The sequence below is a fragment of the Triturus cristatus genome, chromosome 8 (assembly GCF_964204655.1).
Source record: "Triturus cristatus chromosome 8, aTriCri1.1, whole genome shotgun sequence".
In the NCBI taxonomy this organism is placed as follows: domain Eukaryota; kingdom Metazoa; phylum Chordata; class Amphibia; order Caudata; family Salamandridae; genus Triturus; species Triturus cristatus.
Window position 1 is genome coordinate 1,181,480,510 of NC_140591.1, and position 27,159 is coordinate 1,181,507,668.

The 27,159-nt window shown below is 43.7% G+C and overlaps 1 protein-coding gene across 2 annotated transcripts in view; it reads left to right on the forward strand.

The window, feature by feature from the left end:
- SLC9A7 (solute carrier family 9 member A7) overlaps positions 1-27,159 on the forward strand; it is a 424,975-nt gene that overhangs the window by 365,175 nt on the left and 32,641 nt on the right. For both annotated transcript variants that reach the window (XM_085622857.1, XM_085622858.1), the window contains one exon: positions 6,600-6,663. In XM_085622857.1, coding sequence (XP_085478983.1) covers positions 6,600-6,663 — 64 coding nt within the window. The remainder of the gene's footprint in view (positions 1-6,599; positions 6,664-27,159) is intronic.

Here is a 27,159-nt window from a genome sequence, read left to right on the forward strand (position 1 = left end):
TACGCCTTAGATGCGAATTAGGCCTTAATGTCTGCGCCTGATAAACAAAGCATTTTTTGTGAATGGCTTCCTGGAGTAAGACATTCTTACTCTTAAAAACTATCTTACTCGTGCAAAATCTTGATTAAGTAATACTTAAACCTGTAGAAACATAACCTACCTTCTAAATCGGAGTGCAGCATTTCCTATGGGAATTAGCATGGTTAATCAATGTTTTGAGACCCTTCATGGTTTTGGTCCCACTGCTTGATGGATCTGCGCAAAACGTTCTAGGAAGACATTGAGGTAGATTAACTTTTTGTTTGAAAAGTTTCATGTAGATTGGTCAGCCAGCATCAAAGTTATTAGCAAAACAAAAAACCCAAAAAATGTTCTTTCTATGGAAACTCTGACCTAACTTGAACAACACAGCGGTGACCGCACTGTGTAATATATATATATATATATATATATATATATATATATATATATATGATATGGTTTGAGGGCGGCCGCCGGCTTCCGGGGAGGGGGTCCGTTACCGGAAGCAAACCAACTTCCGCAGTAACATTCAACGAAATATCACTCCAAACGACCTCCAGCTACCAGGAACTGGCGAAGAAGGCGTCGGACCACGAAGATTTGGCGAGATGGTATTTATTCAGCCCAAGTTACAGCAGTGACGCGTTTCGAGCCCATGATCCCTTGATCACACACGGGTCACAGTGAGCATGATTCGTTTTAAATGCTTGAAGGTGCACTCCCCCAAACCACTCGTGTTTGGTCATGTCACCATGGAAAGTGAGAAAATACTATTGATTCTGTATCGTGAGCTTAATACTCCAAGTGAATTTACATAATATCAAGTTAAATCTCAGATGTAAACTGATGCTCTCCTTCTTCGCCAGTTCCTGTTAGCTGGCGGTCGTTTGGAGTGATATTTTGTTGAATATATATATATATATATATATATATATATACATATATATATATATATATATATTCAACAAAATATCACTCCAAACGATATATATATCTACAGGATTTTTGGACGGTGCCAAGGTGCACCTAACCACTGCAACACAAATTCCCTTTCGTGAAGAAAGAGCCGGCACTCCCAGCAAGTGTGTTTTGATCTTGATCAAAGGACACTTGTTGGGAGTGCTGTCTCTTTCTTTACGAAGAGAAATGTGAAATAAATAAATATATATATACCTTGCTTCAACTTAAGAGTACATTTCCATATGCGGCTTACTACGATGTTGGTCCAACTGACTTTTACAGCAGTAAGACACTCCCATCTTAAAATCCCTCTGCACCTATCTCATTGCCCATGCCACTGCAGTCCCCATATTCCCTTGCCTGTTATCTTTATCACACAATCTAAAAGTATTGCAACTCAAAGTATTTTTCTTGGATAGAAGTTGTAAGTAAATAGCAACTAATCTTGTTACTTTGGTTAGAGCCATTTGTCCTTTTCTTTACGCACCTGGTCTCATTAGCCCCATCAAACTTGCTTCTCTGTCCTTTGTTGTGCGTAAATTATTTGAGCGCTAGTTGTTACCTCTTGACAAACTCTGGGATCTCAAATTATCACTTTACAAGTTCAGGATTGTTACACTTCTCTTCACTTTTTTTGTTTTACAACACCATTACTACAGTTTGTTCTACAGTTGTATCAGTTACATCAACCTTTTTAACCTGCATTGTGGTGTTAAAAATGTTTCTTACACGGTGCCAAGTCTTCAAGACTATACTGTGCTTCTAACTTAACTACCATCCTTTATTCTGTACTAACCACTCTCTGATCTATTTACACTTTCCTATCTCTAGGTGGCATTGTCTGTGATCTTTAGATAAGTTCCAATAAACTTGCCAAAAAAGTTACAAAATTGTTAGAACTTTGCTTTTGCATCTTTTGGGCTTACTGGTCTAATGTAGAAATGTAACGTTTTCTATAATTTTGAAATTTGAATCTAATTCTTTTATTCTTATCAAATAACCATGTTTCAAGATGTAACCGTCCGGGCTATACATATATGAAATGAACACAACTGTAGGGTTAACTTCTGACTTCATATATGTTGTGATATTTCAAATGGCCCCACTTGTAATCTTTGCTGATGGTGTAATTTTAGCACAACACATGATAGAAATCTCACCTTAACTGTAAGGATTGTATTTTATGTATGTGTTACTTTATTCTAATTTAGCCTTTTCTTTTACATCTGGTCTTGTACATGTTTTCTCTTTCCCAACCTTTTAATAAACCACCCCTCACTGACTTTAATAGTCCATTCTCAAAATTATATACTCACATATTTTTATTTGCAAAACTTCATAAGCCCTGATGAAGTGACCTTGTTATCAAAAAGTCGCGAAACGCTTGCTGGCTTCAGTTCTACAGAAGAATAACCATTAAAAAATCCTTATATATGAAAATCTTTTTGTTAGTTCTCAATGATTGACCAGAGGTACATAATTTAAAATCCTCAGAAACTGCCTTCTTTACTTCAGATTTTAGAGTGTTCACTTCTCATGGATCCGATTTAGAAGCACAAATAACGTATGCGATCTGAGAAAATATAACTAAGATGTCTACCTTTGAAAGACAAATGTAGAGGGCCTACTTTTAATGTTCATGAATGTTTGGGAATCGGACTATTGCACCAGACTGGTACAGATATTCTAATCTAGACAGCAGAACAGATTGCAATCAAATTTGGGTGCATGAGCTATGGGACACATTTAGAAGCATGGCGCAGGGGTCAGATTTAGAAGCTTCGGGAAGGTTTTAGATGTAGCATCCTGTTTGCATGTGTGTTAGGTAGCTATATTTGAGTTTGCAGGTGCTGGAAATATTTAGAGCCCACGGGTCTGATTTGTAGATTTGATAGAAGGAAGGGCATCCAAATTTTGTATTATTGTTACCCAGATTTTATTTTTTCATGTGCCTGGGGTACAGTCAGGGTGGTTTCATGCTTAGGGATGCAGACAGTAGTCAGGATATTGAGTATGATGTGGAGTCAGTCTGAAGACTTGTGCATGAGTGGAGTCGTATTTTGGAGTAAGTATGAAAGATTCAGATTTGGAAGGGAAAATATTTATGTGCTATATTTGGGGCACATTCTAGGGCAGATCAGATTTTGGAGAACCCGCATGAGTAGCATCAGATCTAGGATCATATTTTTGGCAGAAGTGAGATTATTATGTTTGGGAGCTTGAGTGAAAAGCGTGTCAAATTTGATGGAGCACACTGAGAAGGCCAAGTTTGATGCTACTGATGGGTAAATCAGAATTTTGAGCATGAATGCAGGGACACCAATGGACATGGCCCTACTGAATGAGGTTAGTGTAGGATGCAAACGTGCATGATGCATGGTAGTTTTTGGTCTGATATGGAAACCAGTGGAATGGGATAGGTGTACGTGTTTGCGTCTAATAAGAACTTAAGTTGGGGGAGTTAGGTTTGTGAAAAAATGTGGGGGGCTATATTTAAAAGAAGGCTTTGAGAGTAGAGTGTTAAATAATGGCAATCAGATTTGTCAGCTTGAGTGAATGACATCTGAAATCAAGATGCTGAGACTTGTGGAGCAGCTGTAAGGGAGTGCCTGGAGATTGTTCCTCTTAAATCAATTTTAACATATTGAATGTGCAAGATATATTATATTATGTTATGTCAGCTGTATTTTTAGAACATGCTTTTCACCTGCAAGGGTATACTGGTGCTGTGGCAGGTTAGCGAGTCTACCCCCGGTGAGCTTCTTTGAAGAGCCAAGTCTTCAGCTTCTTGCGGGATTCAAGAAGGGAGGAGGAGGCTCTGATGTGCTGTGGAAGGTCGTTCTAGGCTTTAGGAGCCGTGTAAGAGTAGGCGCAACGTTCTGATCTGCATTTGTGTATGCATGAGGTGTTATAGACTTAGGAACAGCGATGAGGGATTTTGGTAGTGGAGGATTTTCAGTTTTGAATGCTTGTGCAGAAGGTTTCTTCATGTAGGAGCACTGGGAGGAGTTTTGGGGCACTGGCGTAAATCAAAATGGTGCCATTTTGGCGCAGAATGTGACATCGGGTCCCTTGGATTCCTATACTTTATGGATAGGGTTTAGAGCAAATAAGGGCCTTCTAAAAGGTCCCCCCCTATACTGCAGGGGTCTGCGTTACACCTGTGAACTTGGGAGAGTTATGTGTACGGTATCAGATTTTGGCACACATGAAGTAGGGTTGTAAAAGTTTGACACTGTTTAGTGACCTCAAGTGTGGCAGCTTTGTGAAGTGGATCACATTTAGACCATGCATGTTGGCTCAGAATTGAGATTACTTTGGTGACGTCAAGGTTGGAACTGCGTCTTGAAAGTGAGTGTAGGTTTGATTTGGAAATGCAAGCCAGTGCCAGATATTGGGATAGTGAGGGAAAGTTTCCATGTGTATTTCTCTGTGTGAGGTTTTCGTGTTTTGAAGTGCTCAATTTGGACCATTTGTTGAGATATACATATGTGGAAGCATGCACTGATGGGCCGAGTTAGGAGTAAGGATGGGCTGTCTCATTTGTGAGGAGGACACGCTTGGACTTATGCATAGGACCTCTGGGAGCACATCTGTAGGAAAGTAAGATCTGCTTCTTATGGTTACCCCCACTTTTTGCTTCATGTGGTACTGTTTTTGACCGGTCTGACAGGGATCCTGCTGATCAGGACCCCAGTCTATCTGCTTTCTCCCTAAACTGTTATGCCATGGACTTAGGTACACTCCAGATTGGATACTGGGGTAGGCTTGTCAACCCCTAGTATATGGTACCCATGTACTCAGGGCATAGGTACCCCAGTGGCCTCCCATGGGCTGAAACATGTATTATGCCACCCATGAGAGGCCGTGCAAAATGGAACTACAGGCCTGCCATTGCAGTCTGTGTAAGATGGTGCCTGCACCTCTTACTTTAGATATAGGTTTCCTATATTTAAGGGTCACTGCACTTAAAACCTTTAAGTCACCCCTATAGCAGGCCTTATCAATCCTGAAGGCAGGGTGCTTGGTTCTAAGTGAGAGGATGCCCCTGCATGAGCAGGACACCCCTGCAACCTACGGAGTCCATTCTCCCGGATTGACCTAGCGATGGGCTCTTAGCACGCATAACTATAATAGTGTTGTAAAATAATAGATGGATGAGTGGGTCATAAGTGTATATGCTTCGTGTTGGTGAAATAAAACAATATGATCTGCACACAACTGTCCTCAAACTCCAGTTTGGAACTTATGCACTTGCAAATCTCAGGTGTGCGGTAAATCGGAATATCCCTGGCTCTAAACCGTTGACATCAGTCTGGAGATGTCACTCTGCGTTGTCTGGAAATGACCATGGAGAGATTTTTTCTACCTCTTACCTGGTCTATGTATTTGACTCGCATGGTACTATTTTTAATTTGATTGTTGTTTTTTGTGTAATACTGCTGTTGCGTTTTACGCTCTTCTGCGCTGTAGGATAAGGAGGCCATAGCGGTTAAATAAAAAACCACCAGGGAAGCAGCTGGGACAGTAAGAAATGATGTAGGCATTCACGCATTAGTGCAGGTGCTTTGTTTATGAGGTGAGCATTCAGTTTATTCTGGAACATTGTTAAATCTTCCTCAAATTAGAGAGTCAAAGGGAGGGAGATTGATATGGGTAAGCGTTGAGAGTTAAATGATCACTCTCCAAAAATTCAGCCTCACAGTGCAAACTCGAAGTGCCTGCAAAATACTGTTTTGAAAGATAGTCATGTGCATGACCATGTAGAGCAGTGGTCTTCAAACTTCTTAATTCTGCGCCTCCCTTGTAAAAAAAAAAAGAAAGAAATCCTGGAGCCCCCCTCAATTTTTTTTACAATTATTCTTCTAAATTGGCAATGTTTAAATATGTCTAAACATATTTAAACATTGCATTTAAGCTCTGTTGCCCCTTTTTACACATACAGTCAGGATATAAATGCCAAAAGTTGTTAGTGATGGCCCATTACGAGGTGGCTTACTGCTGCTCATGTTTTTAACACTTAAAACAAAGCAACATGCTTCTCTTGGCCATAGACTCCCCCCCCCCCCCCCCCCCCCCCCCCCCGAGATCTCTTCAGACTTCCCCAGGGGGGCCTGACCCCCAGTTTGAAGACCTCTGATGTAGAGGATTGTGTATAAGGCACCAATTTTAGAACTCGGCTCCGAATGAGTGGACTCCTTCGAGATTGTATATTCTAAGGGTCATTTGGCCCATGCTAAACGGGTCGACGATGATTGAGCCAGGTCCGTCCTCAGACTTTGTGAGGCGCCCGGTGTTTTGGCAGGAAGATATGTAACTATGTAATCTCATAGGTCTGTGGCAGGAGAGGATAGATAGCCGTGCAGACTGTAGCCTTCCAGTACGACAGAAATGATAGCAAGGAGAGTTTGCAAGGAAAGAATGGGTATCTTTTTCTGACCCTCCTGTGCCAAAAAGTAACTTTTGTTTATTGTCAAGCTAAGTCACAGTCTTGTTGCTTGCACTGTGTGCAGTTACGCGTGAGTGAAGCATAATAGCCACTGATGCATGTACATCCCTCTGTGCTTGTGGCTGTCGAATAACTCGGCTGGCCCGTCTTCTGTTCTGTATGTTTGCAGGGTTGGAGTTGATCCAGATCAAGACCCCCCACCCAACAATGACAGCTTTCAAGTCCTCCAGGGGGTGAGTAACTGTCAACTCTTGAACCACCGTTATGTAATTCGAGTTTAATTTCAATATAGTAAGCAAATCAATTTTTCTTCTTGTAAAATGATTACAAATAATTTCCAGCTTAGCTTCACACACCCTTCATCAATTAGTAGACTATAATAAGTTAATAATTGGTAAGTCTTTAACACTAACTAATAACATCACAATGTAAATTATTATAAATGTGGTGTGGCGTATTGTATGGTGGTGCAAAGACAGTCTGTAAGCATGAGTGGGTTTCAGAGCTAGAATGAATATGAGTCTTTTGGCATCATACTCCGATCTACTCGAGGGTGGGAAGTAACTGAATGGCCAGAGATGGAGAAATTGAGTTGTCTACTAATGTAGGGCCTGCTTAGAAACACCGCATCTCTTCATGAGGGCACCTAGTATTCCTCAGGAGTAATTCCTGGGCCTAAGTGATGGCCCAATTGCATGGGCTCTTCACACACCCCCTATTGATGATAACCTCGACAACACTAGGACCACCCAACTTGTTCCGGTGGAAGGGCTAGGGAGTTTTTGGGATGGTTTCTTATTTTCTATTTATTATTATTATGAATATTTGATTATGGTGGTTGTTCCATTGCAGTGCTTCCGTGGATTCCTGCTCTTTTTGTACTGGATACCAATAACTTTGCATGCACCACCAGAAAACATGTATGACGGCACATATGTAATACTATTGTCGCAGCATCAGTCTAAAAATCTTTAATAAAATGTTTGGGAAAAAAATAATTTGGCCCAATTGCTCTGGAGATGGTATAACCTTAAACAGTGCAATAATGGATGTAACCATGGAAATTGCGAAGAGAACAGCATTAGAGAGCATCTGGGGGGGGACTCCCTGCCACAGAAATATCAGAAACGTATGATATTGGACTAAGGGTTGTAAGGAGGATTATTGTACAACTTTGGGAGAGCAGTGTTTATCCCCATTGATAGCCTGGACAACCAGAATGGATTGGTGCTGATAACATTGCATGCAATAGCCCCCGATACCCGAAACAAATTCTGAATGTATGAGGTATTTGGAATTTAGATTATGGAATTGGGTGAGTGGATTGCCATGGATACTGTCTAGATGTTTTCCTGGCTGAATATCTCTAAATACTTTCAGGTGGTGGCTTTTTCTTTCTTATTTCTTTTCCCCCCAATCGACATGCAAGGATACGCCATGAGAAACTAAGTTGATATTATGACAATTGAATATCCAGTACTGTACCACTGTATGTCACGCAATATGCCTAATTAGCTGAGGTATGTGTATAAATGTTGATTGGTAATACAAAACAGGGAAAATGTCCCATTCCTGCTCCATCAATCATACCCTGCACTCTGATTTACCACTTTTGTCGCTTTTCTGAAGTCTTTATATGACCTTGCCCATCTTTTTCCTCCATGGAGATTACACTGGCTCAAGATGGCGTTCTAGTGCAATTTTAGGAAATGTAGTGACGTTTTGATGGTGTGGAATGCACCAAACAGAGGATCTGTAGAGATGGATCTGCAGGTGAAGGGCAAATAAAGGGCTAGCAAGTAATAAAATCAATACGATTCGTAAAGCAAATGGATACCTCAATGCGAGGTGTCCCAGCCCTGGAAGCAGATCTTTGCACCCCGCCTATCGCTTTCAAATTCTCGAGCATCCTGATCTAAAAAAGTTTTAAGTTGCTTCCTAAAAAGATCTTCCGATTGCACCCGACTAATTGATGAAGGCAAGGTGTTCCATAGCTTTGGCGCCAGGTAGCTGAAATCGCTCCCGCCTGAGCGCACTTTCTTTACCTTTGAAAAACTCGCCAGCAAATCCCCTGCCTATCTTAGATTCCCTGAGTGGGCTTAACAAGCAACTGAAGGTATACTGTTAGAAAAAGCTTTGAGACAGTAGCGTAATGCTTTAAGAGATGATCTTTGCTTAACTGGCCGCCAATGTAATTTCCTAAGCGTGGCCACAATAGACTCACGCCTCTGCAATTTCAGACGACGGCGTACAGCACAGATTTGCATTCTCTGGAGTCTTTTGATCCGTCTTCGAGTGACTCCAAGATACAGAACATTGCAATAATCTACCCTTCATATAACCAGGGCCTGGATAACCTTTTTTTTTGCCGACTCTCGCAAATAGGCACAAGATGTTATTCAGCAGTCAAAGGCATTTTCCGGTTACTGCAGTGACTTGACTGTCAAAAGACATCTTATCATCAAGCCAAACGCCAAGGTTCTTGACTTTAGGTTTAGGGACAGGAGCTGAGGCCAGCTCCTGAGGCCACCATGCAGTGGGCCAGATGTTTGCTTAAGATCAGAACCTCGGTCTTCCCAACATTGAGCTTGAGGCAATTCAGGTCCATCCACCTAGCACCCTCTGCTAGGTGAAAGCGTAGGGTGGCGGCCAGGTGGGCCGAATTCTGTGGCAGCGTGATAAGACACAAACTCATTGTTTGGAAGCGTGATTTCTTGGCAGGAATAAAAAGGAAATTGGAAGACTGTCAACAATGTGCAATCCAGCCATTTGTCACCTGGGGAGTTAGGTTGAACACCCTAGAAGATAAGAGCAGATGGTGGGATAAGACGAAGACCTTAAAAATGTAATGGAAGATTTCCTGACTCAGTCAGTAAGTCCATTAGTCAAACAAGCATTTTAAATACATAGACAAGAAAAAAGAGATCACGGTGATAGTAAAGAAAGCAGCAAAGAAAATCTATGACTAAGACAGCCTTTTTTGGAGACTCTCTCAGATAAAAACTGCCTGTTATTTCCAGATCTCAGCCAAGAGGCCATGGCCACTTGGAAATGTTGGGGCATAAGGAATTTGTTGATAGGCAAAAAGCTACATCACTTTGGGTTAATACCGGCTTTCCTGCCTGTTACTAGTCGGCTCCTTGTTCTACATGCTGGGCCTCTTATTCTGGACATTCTGCCCTCCTGCAGGGTCAGGCACTCTCTACTCTGAGCAAACATGCAGTCTTCTAGACGCTTAAGCAGACGCTCAGGTGATGTTTTCTCACCATTCAGGAGACTGGTTGTTATGGAGACACTAGCCCTGCTTACTCAACAGTCCTTCGAGTACTCCGAGGAGCACTCCATTCTTGGGTTAACAAGAACCTGGAAGTTGAACAAAGTGAGCTAGTCTGGTCCACTTGTATACACTTTTTCCACCCAGGAGATGTAGATCCACTGTCTACAGCTTCAGAACCGTTTTTTTTTGGTTCTTTTCCAAATGTCATTTACTGGCTGCACCTCAGGCATAGCCTTGGTGCAAGGTGATAGCTCCCACAGGAGGTATCAACAATGCTACTTGCAAAGGGGACACCTTGAACAACAGAAACTGAAGTCCCACCCCTCATCCCTGCCATCTACAAAATGACAGTGCTCAGAAGGACCTAATCAGCAACCCTTGTTAACAAGACTCTCTTAACATTTCTAAAGGCAGCTCTGTCTCCATCTCTCTCACCTCAGTGCCTGGTTCTCAACCCTTTAGCCACAGGAATGCAGGCAGTACATCATCTGGGGATGCTGGGGAAGCATATGGTTTGAACAGGGCAGGCTCTAGGGCGGTGCGACCGGTGCGTCCGCACCGGGTGCTGACTTGGCATGGGGCCGCCTGTTTGCTAGTTTAATTTGTGATTAAAAGCACCTGCTGCCGCCTTCCTGGCCTCTAGCAATTTTCAGGCAACAATTAAAATGTCAAGAAAACTCCGGTAAATAATGTTCTTCCTGGCGAGATCGGAGTTTTGTATAGTAGGAGTTTTGACTCGTGGAAGTTTTGATTCATGGTAAGGCAGCGCCAAGGGTTAATATGCCAACTGCAAAGAACATGTACCATGCAGATCACAAAGTGAATGTAATGTCAACAGGTAAGTGGGTTAACGCTTTTGTCAGAAACTTCCTTTCGTTAGTTGATAGCTCACTGTGAGCTGCAACTGTCACCATAGAACTGCATGCAGACTTCAAGGTATAGAGTAGAGTGAATGGAATTTTCCCTCAGACCTTCATTATTCTAATGTTGCCAAAAGGTTTCATTTGGGTTCGTATCAGTTCTTGTTATTAAAGAGAGCCCAATCCATTGTGTTAAATTTTAAATTCAGAGTTTGTGCTTCTCCAGACCAAGTACTCTTCAACTATACTGCCTACCTGTATGGATGACATGTGAATCCACCCCTTGTTGCCCTCTGTCTGATGTAAAATTTCCTATACACTGATTTACACACCTATGATTCATAGTCTCTGTGTAATGTGTGTTATGTAAAGTGCTCTGACACTCTTCACTTTTATGAGTGACGCTATAAAATTAAGTAAATGCATCTGTGAGAGAGTGGTTATGGAGACTGTTGAAGGTTGGTAGGGAGGGAATCCGTGGCAGAGGTGGTCATTGGGGAGGGGGGCGCCAAAAAACATTGTCGCACTGAGCGCCACCAGCGCTAAAGCCGGCCCTGGCTTTGAGCACCAATCTAGGTCATTGGACAGGTTCTGGATCCTGCATTACCAGGGAAAACCCTATGCCTAAGCGCAAACACTAGATTAGCATGACATGAGAGCTAACAAAAAGTCAGGATATAAGTTTTACATGCAATTGGGCACTCAGGGCATGCATACACTCCAATTCTCCTTGCAGGTGGCATTCCTGTCTCAACATTGTCTTTGCACAGTGCAGATGAATGGCCTTGTTAATGCTTGTTTTTAAAGAGAATTTGTTAATGTGTCCGTGCTCATAACATAGCAATGTTCAACACAGAGACAAATGAACCGTGATTTGTTTATATGCCGTATACATGTTTTTTCTTCGTTTCACTGTAAGCAACTGAAGTGATGGCATTGTCAATACCAGAAGATTATTTTACCTGGAGTCGTTGGCTAAAGGGGACACACATTCATTCCGTATAGCCTCTATGTTGGGGATCACACAATCATAAAAGGCAATGTATGGGGATATCAGTGGGCAAACAACCAAACCTCCTTTCTGAAGGACTCTCAGGGGGTACTAGCATATGCACTCGTGGTTGTATGAGCATAATTCCATAAAGAACTATTCCCCGGGTATTAGCCCAGGATGGCACATTGATGGCTGGTGAGTTTTCTGTTTCCAAAACCCACTAAAATGTTGGACTCGTGGTATATAGCGGAATATCAGAATATTGTATACAGAAATGTTGTCTAACAGGAATATTGTGTTATGAAAATATTGGCCCATTGGTTGTAGAATTTCTGTTTATTAACTCCAATGGGGCAATATTCATGTCATATTTTCATACCAGCATTCTGGAATTAAACCCTGCTTGCAGGCTCTGTTGTAAACTGCATATTGTCATGAATCTCTAAGGACTTTTAGAATTCGAGAATAAGTCCCACTGAACAAGTTTCAATCACTGCTGCTAGTTTCCAGCTATTCGTCTGCCTAAATTAAGAGAAAAGTCAACAATGAATGTAAAAAAAAGTGGTGAGAGCTTTCTTTTCGGAAGGTAAGCCATCTGTTTTTAATTTGTCGTAACCCATGGGGAAATGTAACCATGTTTCCCTTGGCTTAAGGAGCGAAAGTGATGTCAGCTAACACATCCCCATGAGGCCTGTTGAAAGAGAAATCGTGGTTAATATGATCATCGCTCAGCGGAGTGATATGCACATTGTGCTTCGAGATGCAGCCGTTTATACTGAGACTTCCAAAGGGGCAGGAAAGATGAGATGTCAGAATAGGAAACAGAGGTTGTTTCTTCCAAGGGGCTTCGTAAAGGAAGTGACAGACTCATTGGTGCGCTTTGGGGCCCTCCAGGGCTGATTTGTTAAGCAGCCGTCCATGATCTCATGGTTGGCCCCAGCACCACGTGTCCTTCCGCGTTTGTCTGATCTTCCAGCTGCTTAAAATCATGTGGGAGGGAATGGGTTGTATTGAGAAACACCCTGTCTCCTCCATAAAGGTTTCTGGGATATTTTTAAACACAGCTTTGCCCTTTGATAATTTTACACGGCTGTGTCTGTCCTCCTCAGGTTTGGCAGAAAAGACTAGTGTTGCAAATTTCATGAGGATTTTTGGTCAAAGATCTAAGCGTCATGAGAAAGTAGATTTATCATGGAGTGTCCATTCTGAATAACACTATGCTGGTAGTTTTTTTAAATCAATTTTCTTATTTTCCTGCGGGATGGTGTGAGGTGTGTTCCATGCTTTGTTCTCCCGTTGCCCCCCTCTACCGCTTCCATACAAGAACTGCTTTGAATACTATACGGTGGTCCCCGTCCTGGGAAGAGCACGCTGCTATTTTGGACTCTCATTGCCTTGAGTGTGTTTTATATTTAATAAAAAATGAAACTGTTTTTTCCGATTGCTCCTGGCCCATGGCCACGGCTTATTACATGTGCTCACGAGTTGCCGGGAACTTGGCCTCTGGTTCATTTGAATGTGTGGCGTTGCACTGCGGGCCCTCGGGCTCTATAGCGGCCGGCCCTGGTGGTTGTAGGCCCTTGTCTGTATTTTATTGTGTACCAACGGTTTCTAATAAAAAAAAAAAATTCTTATTTTCTATTAACAAAAAAAAGAATGGAATATATTATACAGTAAATGTCTAGGCACAAACAACCATGGGCACAAACTACTGTATGTAGACCATATTAAATTGGACTTGTGTTCAGGCCTCCATGTGACTAAACACGTTTTCAAGGTGGTGCCCCCATAGGTTGCAAATCTGAAAATAGTTTAGTTTACTGCCTATAGCAAACACCCCACACCAGATGTAGCTCCTCATGCTCTGTCCTCACCTTTCTTTATCAGCAAGTTTATAAATCTTAGTAGGGACTAAACCTAAAGAGGTGAAAGTAAACCCAATATATGCCTTGAGACTAATGTTGGATAGATTTGAATGTAAAGTACAGTTCAATACTTATTTGGCCTAAATGACGTCACTGCCTGCAGGGTGATGTCGTTCACAAATGGCTAGCCTTCTAACTCTTCATTTATAATTTAATGAATCTTACTTCCGAGCATAATCTTTCGCCAAGCGATAGAGCTCTCTGCAGAGAACTGGTAAACGAGTAGTGATGTTTATCAGTCTATGCTCCTTCCATATTTAATACAATATTTTATTCTTTTTTTAAACCGTGAACCTTGCCCCTGGGCGACTGTGTGATGTTCTGCACAAAAATGTAAAAAAAAAAACATTTTGTGCTAGAATTAGAAATATTGCAAATGTTTTAAACGTCAATGCCTTGTTGCAAATCCCTGTGCAAACACATTGCAAACGTGATCATGGGTTAGCCTCATTTTAAGGAACCTGTAATCCCGAATTCCAAAGTGAGAGTTCAGCAAATTCGTCAGTCCCATAACTCTTGACTGCGATCATGAGAATCCACGGCGTTACAAACTTGATTCCCTCACCTATATGTTGTAACATTTACTTTAGGTATTCGGATTTCAGTGTAAGCAATCCGTTAGCAACGGCAAACATGGTTTAAAGAGTTACAGTATTTTCGTGGGAGAATCACAGCCCTTTTAATTCGCTTTTGTTTTCAGACAGCACAGCATTCGTGATCAGTTAATTATTGTGAACAGTATATGAATATGTATAGCAAAACACACAAGGTGATGGACGGAATGTTGCACATTGGCAAAACATTCACCCCCAGTCACAGATCTGGGTTTAATCCATCGTTATGTTGCTCACCACGCCACCCCAGTTCAAACATGGCCATATGCAAATCAGTCTTGACCCTGTGCCTGATGGGAACAGTCCAGCCCGAACTGCCAAGCCATGTCTTCCCTGGACCGGAATCAAGCATCCTAGCACCGTTATTTTTATTTTTGTGATTTTTTATGAATATGTATATACATATATTCACTGTAAAAAATAAATAAAAAAAAAACAGTTTTATGAAGTGTTACAGTTAGGTGAAAATGTCAGTTAAAACATACCGTTTTAAGCTAACAAAACGACTGAAATTCACAAGTTATAGTTTTCTCAAGCAACTATAACTCGTGCCCTAAGGTAACTATAACCTCACGGCCTCTCCATGCATGATCTTGTCATCAATGATGTCAGGTCTGATGTTGCAGTGATGTTATCAATGATGTGATAGAACATGTTGTGAGTGATGTAATATGTGAAGTAATTAGCAATGCATGGTGAGGGTGCTAGTTATAGTTACTTTATTGTATGAATTATAGTTACTTGAGATAACTATAACTGGTGGATTTCAGTGGTTTAGTTAGTTGAGAACGGTATGTTATAACTGACATTTTCACCTAATTATAACGTCCCTTTGACCATACATGTTAAGTAAGATAATATTCAAATTTCTAACTATAACGTCACTTTAACCTTCGTTTTTTTCAGTAAATTTCTATGGTATTTTAACATAAAGTAAGATGTCCATTGCCGTGTGTGGCATGGGGTTGGATGCAGTGCCCTGCTCTTGCGGATAGGGAACACATATTTTCTCCCGCCCAGTGGGAGCAGAGACAAAAGCTGCTCCTGCCGGATGGGATCAAACTAATGTAGCTGGCTTCTGCCTCACCCAGGATGGGTGCAGACAGGTGAGCCACTGGGGCTCTCAGGCTCCACCCATAGCCCCAAGGCCTGTAATTACTTCGGCTGTCCGGGGTGGGATCGGGGCACCCACTGCATTTTCCTATTTGTTATGGTTGGGATAGGGTCGCCAGGGCCTTGTAATATCCCAGCAAGGGAGGGTGCACTCCCTCTTCCCCTTTAATAATATGATGCAGCCCTGGGGGATGGCATCCCCAGTGCCTTGTTATGGCTTGGGGGGGGGGGGGGGCGCACACCCCTCCCCTTTAATATTATGATGCGGCCCCCAGGGGTGAGGTCACTAGGCCTTTTAATGCTTCAGGGAAGAGGGCCGCACACCCTCCTCCCCTAGCGCAATCAAAAACTCCGTGGCCTACCAGGTGGGGGTTACGTTTGAAAATGGCTCGTGCTTGCTCTTTTTTTTTTCCGGGAGCATGAATCCAATGTAGATTTGCGGTCACACAAAAAAAATAGTTATTGGCCCATGGTGGAGGGTGATCGCTCTGGGATGCCCCTACCAGTTCTAGGGGGTCAGGGTATCCCTACCCTTCCCCCTGCCCTTTATTTAATATTCACCCCGGGGTCTAATAGTGGCACAGGGAGGTGAGCTGCATGTCCACCTTCCCATAAATTGAGATTCGGCCCCAGGGTATAGGGTCCCTAGGGCCTCACTGAAGCATGGGGAGGTGAGCTGCACACCCCCTCCCCTTTCTTTTGGGGGATGGGGTCCCTGGGCCCAAGAGTGGTTCAGGGAGGGGGGCATGATAATAATGAATAATGACTCCCAGTCCCTGGCCCACCCGGGGTTATAATAATTTTTTAAAAAACAATGCCAACCAGCATTTTGTTTTTTGCCATGATATCGCAGGAGTTTCACTGGGTCGCTGCAAAAAAAAATATTTTTAAATTTTGTCCCCAAAGGTGTGGGGGCAGGGTATCCCTAACCTGTCCCCTGATATCTATTTTTAAAAACAGTCTCCCTAAGTTCCCTAGTCCTGTAATAGCTGCCACAACATTTTCTTTCATATTGTTGCCAGCCAGTCAGAGCACTCGCTCCTATGGGAGTGAGAAGGCCCAAGGGAAAAAAAGCCCCCTATGCCAATCGGAACGCTTTTATTTTTTAGGTTGCGCTTGTGGTACTCTTGGGAGAGTCCTCAAATGCAACTGTCCAGTTATGCCAAATCACAAAAATCACACTTTGTGGACCAAGATCTAGCTTCCTGACAAATTGGGCGTAATTTTGTTCAGCCGGTTTGGCTGCATACCTTTTCAAAAAGTCTATGCAAAATGGCTAAAGATTTTGTGTTTTGGGACACCCCCCTTTTTCTCAGCTCCCACTTGACCGATCACCCCAAAACTTTCTATAAAGAAACAAGGCAAAAAGAGCCTTTTGGGGAAGGTTCATGAAATGGTGCCAAAGATATTAGCAAACCATAAAAGGTATTTCCGATGGAAATGCAGACCTAACGAATAACTATCCAGTGGCAAGTGCCACTGGGTAAAAAATAAATATAATACATGGGATCCTGTAATCTCTGTATAAATGCAGTCACTAATTTCTTTGTGTATTTGCCGACTTGTGATATACCAAGTAGCCGATTATGAAGAAAAGACGTCAGAAAAGACTATTATAAGGTTATTATGATTGAGTTCTGATGTCACAATGCCTGCTACCAGAGCCAGCAGCCTAGGTAAAAGGTTGGTCAGGTCATGGAGCATAATTAAAGCAGCTTTGTAAGGCAACAAAGGGAATGCCACTTTTCTTTCTTCTGTTTTATTTTAATAGCTTACAATGACAAGCAGAGATGATATATTTATTTTTGCAATCTTTATACAGAGAAAAGCTAGAATATTTCTGCGTGTTTCTACATGTTCTTAGCTAGTGCAGCTTTTTATTTTGTAACTGACTTGTATTGAACTGTTCTGATATATGACAACAAACCTTGGCACATGCATGCATCAAGAGTAACACAGAATTTTCAATGATTATACAAAAAAGAGAACAATGAGTTATTTTCAGATCTTCGTCTTTAATTCTTTTCGCCCCGCGAACACGTGTTTCGTCGATAGGGGAATACCCCGTGACTACTTCAGGGCTGTACAGCTCGTCAATCTCTCGTTTCCACTCACCTCTCCACCGGTTCTACTTCCAACCCGGCTGGTCAAATATTTCAATGTCCAATTAAAAGTGAGAACGTAGCTCCATTCTAGTGTTATAAAATACACTTGTTGATTGGCTTCCGGGACACACTCGACGATACGACCACGGGAACAGTTGCACACGGGAGTGTAGTCGCTCCAGGAACGGACGGTACTTTTTGGCATTTCGTATCTTATAACACTATAGTCCATCGAAGTCGTTCTTACTTCGTGCCTGATACTAGGACCTAACTACTCTGGAGCTACATGCTCACTTTTAATTGGACATTGAAATATTAGACCAGCCGAGTCGGAAGTAGAACCGGCAGAGAGGTGAGAGGGATTGAGAGATTGGTGAGCTGTACAGCCCTGAAGAAGCCGCTGGGTATTCCCCTATCGACGCAACACGTGTTGGTTGGGCGAAAAGAATAAAAGACGAAGATCTGAAAATAACGCATCGTTCTCTTTTTTTTGTATAATCATTGAAAATTCTGTGTTACTCTTGATGCATGCGTGTGCCAAGGATTGTTGTCTGATTTAAGTAACGACCTTAGGGTCACAGTTTGGATGGTTTAGGGTGATTCCCCTCCCCTGGAGCACCGCATATGATTATAACAATTTTTCCCAAAATTAATACGTTAATATATGAGCACCAGGGATTTCCTAGTTCCAATTCACCCCATTAGGACATTAACTGTTCTAATATCTGTTCGCAACACATATCTAACAGGTTTTTAATGTGTTTAATTTTGTATTAGAGGTTTTATTTTTATTCTTCATGTTTGCAAACATGATTGCTCTTTTATATAAAAGAACTACGCACCAAGGTTTTAAGTGGTTTATGGGAAAGGTGGTGGTATGACCATGTATTTCATGGGATAAGTAGCCCTGGCAAACATGATAAAGATATTGCAAGTCACCTTGGAGTTCCATAACCTTATAAAAGCACTCAGCCTTGTTCTTTTATATAGATAGAGAATTCCTTGGTGACTTGCAATATCCTTAAAATGTTTGGCAGGGGGTACTTTAAAGACCGAGAGGTATGCAGTCTTTTTGCCACATTTGAATGTGTTAATGCAGACAACTCTTTCTTCTATTGGCAGCTGGAACTCTGATATATATGGTTTCTCAGCCATTGCTGGTTATCAGCCTTCGTCAAGGTGGTGATGCATTTATCTTCTTTTGTATTTCCAGGCCTACTGAGGAGGGACCTCCATCAGAGGGGCAGTATGGAAGGGGGAGAACGACAAACATACTTTAAATATTGAACGAGACATGCATCAATCTAGAGTGCTGTTAAATGGCGCACTTCAGCCCTGTGTTGTCTCTTTGAAACTTCTACTGTCATGAGTACCCATACTCTCCATTTGCATTATGAAGTTGCTAAACTCAGGGTGGGTAAAAAGAGTAGTTCCTGGTTAGAGAGCCATTAAGTACAGGGTGTTCTAAAGCACTGATTGTGACAATGGGCCTGATTTAGACTTTGGTGGAGGAGAATTTACTCCGTCGGGGCAACAGAGTAAAGTACCCCTTGCCCTGAGGGAGTACCCACCTGACAGATTTTGAGATGTACGCCAGCCCAGTGGATAGCTCTTGCATTTACAGTAGTTCTTGTAAATGTTTTAAAGTTTGACCAACTTTCACACCCTGCAAATGGAGTTCCTCTTGCCCTCTACTGAACTAAAACTCTATTTTCAACGCAGGAAGGGGTCATATCTGACTTTGTAAATGGATACAAGCCCATGAGAATGTGGACATTCACAAACTTTCAAGGCAAACCATGCCTTCATCCGCCCACTCACAACCTCTTTTTTAGAATTTACTTTGGCACACTTATGGCTGAGAATTGCGCAGTAGTAAGCCATTTGTGCGAGTTCAATATGCTTCTATGATTTTCTGACAGGTCTCAGTGGAGCTATTTTTGGCCATACATGTACATTCATGGCATAATCACTTGATAAATTGGGCCCACCGAGGCCCTAATTATGAGCAGCCCACAGTTTTCTGATTCCTGAGCCTACCGCTGTTTGTGCACAGGTGTGAATTTCGTGTTGTGCAGAGTTTTCGGCACCAAGTAAGTACTAAGTGCGATTAAGTCTGCACCCTTCGTTACATTTTGGCTGGTCAAATCTGCGGTGTAACACAGATTTTGCTGCAATAAGGTTGTAAATTGATAAGTTTTTCCCCAAAAACTAATAATAGGTGAAATCTATCAGCTGATAAATCCTGAACCCTGGGGACTCCAATTTTATCAGGTTCAATAAATAGCAACAACCCCTCCACGGCACTCCTAATTAAAGCCTTAACGTGTCCTTCTAATCTGAGGCTGTCTTCAGATAACTGCAGTATTTGATCCCTTTAGCTGTTGACCCTTTACTTGATCGGTTCATTTTTATTGCTTTTTGATTTTCTAAAGGTGTCTATACCGCCCTGCACTCCAAATTTGAATAAAACAGAACTTGTGGCGGGACACAGGGCCATCACTGCCCCCATCATGTTTAATTTCCAAATTGAGCTACCGCCTCACCTCACCCGCTTCTTTGACTTCCGTACACCGTTGACGCCCCAGCTTCTCTTCTGGTGGGATGGAGATATGGATGTAGCTGTTAAGAGGCAAAGTTCTTTGACAGCAATGAGATCCTATTGTGCCTGTTGCTCTGGACTAGATGACTTGATAAGGCCTATCGGGTTTGTGAAGAACCTGGGATTTAAGATGAGCTCTAGTCTTTCCTTAGATCCCCAAAGCTTGCCAGTTTCATCAGCCTGTTACTACTGAAGATTCTCCCCTGCCTCAGTCTTCCTGCACGATCTTAGCGTCTTCTGCCCTTGAAGGGCATACACTTGACTGTGGGAAAATTCCAAGAGGTCTTCTCGATGGCTTAAGGGTTTACAGACGACCACTGTTCAGTTGGTCACTGGGCTCGCTGATTTGATCTCTACGCTCCAAATTTAAGGCCCTGATTTATATGTTGGTCGTGACAGAGTTCCCTCCTCGCCAACATTATGGTCTACCTCTCCAGTTTAGATTTAATAGACCAAAGGTTTGACGACATCGGAGACTACTCTTTCTCTGCTGTGTTCAAACGCCTCTGACCGACTGATGGAGTAAGGGCCGTCGGAGGTTTGGCTGTACATCTGCCCACCTAATGTTGATGGGCAGAAATACAGCCTATTTTCAGTGCCTGTCACTGCCATGAAAAACCTGACGATGCGGCGCATTGAAAAGTGCTGAATGTCCCTTTTGTTATGGGAGGAAACTCCCATAACGAGGTGGACATTTTTTTTTCTTCAAAGAGAAAATCATGCTTTCAGATTTTTTTTTTTTTTAATAAATAAAACTTTTTTAAGTTTGCTACACAGCTCCCTCATGTTGATGGAGTCATTTGTCAAACTTACAGTGCATTGGTAGGAACCGCTGTGACAGCTCTTCCCGTCCGTGCTATAAACGTCTCCTGGGTCAGTGGATATTTCTGAATTTGGAAGGCTGCACCTCCCTCAGGGCAACGGAGGAATTTATTCTGTGTCACGGGCGGAGAAATGGACCTCCGTCCAACATATAAATCGGGCCCTAATTATCTTTGCACCCGCAGTCTATTGCAGTATGGATAATATTTAAGACCTCGTCTATAGTTCACCAGACCTTCAATGCCAAGAGCCATTGCACATCAGAAACAAATGTTTTAGGTACGCTACAAAGCATTCTCTCCCATCGCAGAATCAGGTTCTACTGATGGTACCCTGCTTAAGTAGGCTGTGATTTCTTTGTTGGTCCTGGCCTCTTTGGCATGGAACAGAATTTCTCTCACTCCACAACCAACCCCTGAATCAGAGTACAAAAACCGCAGAAGCTTGGCTATTTCTAAGTTATCATGCACACTAAGATTCTCATTGAGTGCCCCGAATTTGGCCCCTTTAAGTAGGCCCTCAAGATATACTGATAACAGGGGTACCGGTAACTCGGAACGGGAGCGGTAATAAGGGTTTACAAGGTGAACCCCGAGGTTCCCCTGAGAAATTAGGAATAACCAGGAAAATCACTAATACCGCGTTTCATTCCCCTCGACCGTCCTCATTTTACCCAGAGTTTCACCTGGATATTTTGGCTCCTGTCAGCAGCCGGAGTCTTCTGGTGAAACCTGGAAGCTTGTAATGCTGATATGGCCGGAAATGTGGAATAAGGTTCTATAGGTCACATGTATCAAAAATCCATTTTGCATTCCCTCAATATCGCAAATTTTAGGTAATCGCCGTTTAAGGCATGCAAGTGGTATGTAAGAAAATATGGATTACCTAATAGCGATTCCTAAGGATTGGCAACCACAATTAGTTAATCGCTATTAGGTAATAGAACTCCATTCCTACATGTGGACCTAAAGGCCTATAGATGCGAATGGTTTTGTATTACCTAATTTGCGATTACCTAATTGGTATTCACAAATTAGGTAATGTGGGTGCCCGGGGGCCAAAAGCCCCCCTGAAGCATGCCCAAAAAGAAATGTGCACATGTAAAGTGCACACATGCCCACGGGCAGGTGTGTACTACAGGACACTTTGAAAAATGAATTTTTGTGCATTTTTCAAAAGTTCGGCATGGTTACCATTGACTTGGAGTCGATGGTAATATTATTTCCTAAATGCACAGTTTGCATTTATAAAATGCTTACTACATGTGATAAGGGAATCGCAAACTGCGATTCCCTATTTGTAGTCGCAATTTTAGGTAATCACAATTTTTGCGATTACCTAAAATTGCAACTACAAAACCTTTCATACATCTTGAAAGGCTATTTTGCATTCTCAAACGGGCGAAATTACCAATTTGCACCGTTTGCAATTGCAAAATTGTTTGATACATGTGGCCCTATATGTCAAAAGCAATTTCGTTGAGTGAGTTCAGCAAGTACCAAGAAACCCTAGGGATGGTAGAGCACTGTACAAAGCTGCATAACATAACCAAGACAAGCGAATAATTGATATAGCAATTGTATTTCTTATTTAAGCCCCTAGCATGACTCAGAAAAGGTCACAGACAGGTAAGGAATGTTAGCTTTGAATTTCACGGCCAGGTCATGCGTGGCATTGTGGAGAGGATGCAGGCTCGTTCTGTACACCTGCAGAAGTCCATGGCCTCACTACATCGTTTCCCTAATAAAACATGTGGGCCGTTTATTTTCTATTTTCTGTTGCCTCCGGAAGTTGTAAGTCAGAATCTGAAGACAGAGAAAAGACTAAAGGATTTTGTTTCTTGTTATCCTCTGCCACATACCTCCTTGTTTAGGCATAAAATTCAACATCCTCTTTTTTCTGCCTGAAGTAGGGGTACGCTACAGTCCACTGGTATCACCATTACACCCCTTCATGATGAAAGCAAAACCGCGTTCCACCCACGTCACGCTATGCCTCCAAGTTCCATCCGTCAGCTTGGACAGGCATAATCTGGGAATTCTTTCTTTGCACTGAAGTGTTTAAAAATAGTCCATCTCCAAACAAGCACGTGCCCTCAAGATAAAAGAAGAAACTTTGGTTACAGCGCGATGCAGCCCCGATTTGCGTAAACATCTGTAAAAAGATCTGCGGAAGTAGTCTCAAATTCCAGAGGGGAAAAGTGGTAAGATTTGCGGAAACAAAGGGAAATGTTTATAATGCAAGTGCCAAAAATAATGCGAAGTGCATCCAGCAGCAATCGCACTAGTTGTGTTTAATAATCTAATAAACTAATTTAAATAGGTCTGACAGATCTCGCCTCCGCTCTCCTTTGCAAGCCCTGATGTCAGGCTCCTCATCATCCGTGCTTCTAAGCCCACAAATCCCCGCACGCATCTCTCACAAGCCTGTCTGTGTCCTGGTTCCTGACTCTGTGCTCGCTCACGCACCTTCCCTCGGGCCTCTCTGAGTGTTTGCGCACCATACAGTGTGGACGTGCTTCCTCCATTTAGTTCTACGGGATAAGAGTCTCTGAAGGCCCGATTCACAAAGAGCCTACGCGGGATCTCCACAGTGAGAAACTGCAATGTGGAGAGACCGCCACGAGTGCGGAGCCTCCGCCACGAGTGCAGGGATACCATCACAACTGCGGAGCCTTTACCACGAGTGCAGAGATACCTTCACGACTGCGGAGCCTTCGCCACGAGTGCAGAGATACCTTCACGACTGTGGAGCCTTCGCCACGAGTGCAGAGATACCTTCACGACTGCAGAGCCTTCGCCGCGAGTGCAGGGATACCATCACAACTGCTGAGCCTTTACCACGAGTGCAGAGATACCAACACGACTGCGGAGCCTTCGCCACGAGTGCAGGGATACCATCACGACTGCGAAGCCTTTACCACGAGTGCAGAGATACCTTCACAACTGCGGAGCCTTCGCCACGAGTGCAGAGATACCTTCACGACTGTGGAGCCTTCGCCACGAGTGCAGAGATACCTTCACGACTGCAGAGCCTTCGCCGCGAGTGCAGGGATACCATCACAACTGCTGAGCCTTTACCACGAGTGCAGAGATACCATCATGACTGCGGAGCCTTCGCCGCGAGTGCAGAGATACCATCACAACTGCGGAGCCTTTGCCACGAGTGCAGAGATACCTTCATGACTGCGGAGCCTTCGCCACGAGTGCAGGGATACCATCACAACTGCGGAGCCTTCGCCACGAGTGCAGAGATACCTTCATGACTGCGGAGCCTTCGCCACGAGTGCAGGGATACCATCACGACTTCGGAGCCTTCGCCGCAAGAGCTGAGATACCTTCATGACTGCGGAGCCTTCGCCACGAGTGCAGAGATACCTTCATGACTGCGGAGCCTTCGCCACGAGTGCGGAGATACCACCGACTGCAGAGCCTTCGCCACGAGTGCAGGGATACCATCACAACTGCGGAGCCTTTACCACGAGTGCAGAGATACCTTCACGACTGCGGAGCCTTCGCCACGAGTGGAGGGATATCAGCACAACTGCGGAGCCTTTACCATGAGTGCAGAGATACCTTCACGACTGCGGAGCCTTCGCCACGAGTGCAGGGATACCATCACAACTTCGGAGCCTTTACCACGAGCGCAGAGATACCATCACGACTTCAGAGCCTTCGCCACAAGTGCAGAGATACCTTCACGACTGCAGAGCCTTCGCCACAAGTGGAGGGATACCTTCACGACTGCAGAGCCTTCGCCACGAGTGCAGGGATACCATCACGACTGCGGGGCCTTCGCCACACGTGCAGGGATACCATCACAACTGCGGAGCCTTTACCACGAGTGCAGAGATACCATCACAACTGCGGAGCCTTTACCACGAGTGCAGAGATACCTTCATGACTGCGGAGCCTTCGCCACGAGTGGAGGGATACCATCACAACTGCGGAGCCTTTACCACGAGTGCACAGATACCTTCACGACTGGAGAGCCTTCGCCACGAGTGCAGGGATACCATCACAACTGCGGAGCCTTTACCACGAGTGCAGAGATACCATCACGACTGCGGAGCCTTCGCCACGAGTGCAGAGATACCATCACGACTGCGGAGCCTTCGCCACGGGTGCAGAGATACCATCACGACTTCGGAGCCTTCGCCACAAGTGCAGAGATGCCTTCATGACTGCGGAGCCTTCGCCACGAGTGGAGGGATACCATCACAACTGCGGAGCCTTTACCACGAGTGCAGAGATACCTTCATGACTGCGGAGCCTTTACCATGAGTGGAGGGATACCTTCACGACTGCGGAGCCTTCTCCACGAGTGCAGGGATACCATCACAACTGCGGAGCCTTTACCACAAGTGCAGAGATACCTTCACGACTGCAGAGCCTTCGCCACGAGTGCAGGGATACCATCACAACTGCGGAGCCTTTACCACGAGTGCAGAGATACCATCACAACTGCGGAGCCTTCGCCACGAGTGCAAAGATACCGTCACGACTGCGGAGCCTTCGCCACGAGTGCAGAGATACCATCACGACTTCGGAGCCTTCGCCACAAGTGCAGAGATACCTTAATGACTGCAGAGCCTTCGCCACGAGTGCAGGGATACCATCATGACTGCAGAGCCTTCGTCACGAGTGGAGGGATACCATCGCAACTGCAGAACCTTTACCACGAGTGCAGAGATACCTTCACAACTGCGGAGCCTTCGCCACGAGTGCAGGGATACCATCACAACTGCGGAGCCTGTACCACGAGTGCAGAGATACCTTCACGACTTCGGAGCCTTTGCCACAAGTGCAGAGATACCATCACGACTGCGGAGCCTTCGCCGCGAGTGCAGAGATACCATCACAACTGCGGAGCCTGCGCCACGAGTGCGGAGGGTCTTTGTGAATTGGGCCCTAAGTGACTAGGGTGGGGCAGCTTCCCTGCAAAGACTCGCTATGCAGGGGCCCACAGGACGGCCCAGCCAGCAACCCATCTGAGATGCTATTGAAATTAACAGTCCGTATCTGCAGTGTTGCTAGTGTGTTTTAGGAGCTGGTCCTCCTCTTCTCCCTACCGCCAGTGCTTGAAATGGAGAAACAGAAGTGCAGGTACTCTGTACCAGCGTACCTGCTTGTTTCTGAGAAGTGTCGGTACTCTCCAATTAAAAGTATTGCATTTCTCTTGAGAAGTGCCGGTACTCTCACTCTCAGAATAACAAAGTGCCAGTACTCCGTACCGGACAGTACCGGCCCATTTAAAGCACTGCCTAACGCACATACAAAAAGGCAGAGGAATAGAAAATAAGTTATACGCATTTACTAAGCCATTACTAGTGGCTCTTAACTACGAGGTTCAGAAGCTATACCCTCTACTTTTTAAAATGATGCTTCTCATTGTTTGCCCCTTAACAACAAATTCTTTTCTTTTTTTTTCATATGATACTTGGAGGTTCACAACACAATGTGATCGCTTTGGTGTGATGTGAGGTGGGCTGAACAGGGGAAATGCCAATGATAATTTGTGTTCTTCGGCTCTAATTGTATTTGTTTTAGTGGTGAGAACATAAATACATGGCACACCTCTGTCCTTTTTTGTGTTTTAAAGGGGCATGCGAGAAATATGCTTAGAGCCCTTCAAATAATTGGTCACACCTTCCAGCTGTCTGTTTAGCAAGTAAATCCTGACTTTCAGATCTATGAATCATCAAATGTGTAAGTGTATTACAGTTGTAAGTCTCTTTTTAGGTCTTGCCTACAGACAACTTTTATGTGTCTGTTGTCGACCTTTTGTGGACAATACCAATATTTACATTAGGCTTTGAACCAGCGCATTGCTTACCATCGGTTGACTTTCTTGTCAGTCTCTTTTGCTTGTTTAATTTTCAGTGGCTGCTCTTCCTCTTCTTTTCTTTGTCTCTTCTCTAGAGATTAGCTTCTTTTCCATCCATTTGATGGGATGACTTGTATTTTTTTTCTCGTAGTTTTATATAGTGCAAACTTGACCTGAAGGTATCAGAGCGCATTACATGAGCACCAGTTGTGTTACACAAGGACACATACATTTTTTTGTAGGCATGGGGAGATTAAGCGATTTGTCCAGAATCACAGGATGTTGGGCCTCATTTCCGAGATTCGAACCCGATTCCCCAGATTTGGATTCGACCGCCCTAGCCGATAAGTTATATCTTCTCCACAATATCCTTCCACTGCTTACATTCAGGAAACAACCTTTTCTTTTTATGTCAGCCCTCCATGTGAGGGCATGTGTTTTCTTGCTCTCCCCCTCGTCTGCTCCTTCCCAACTCACATTCCCACGCCTCCTACACTCAGTGTTGCCCCATCTACAATCTCATCCATTGCTTCCCCACCCCATCCCACCCCTCCCTTTCCTATTCATTTATTGTCTTTTTTTAACTTCTCC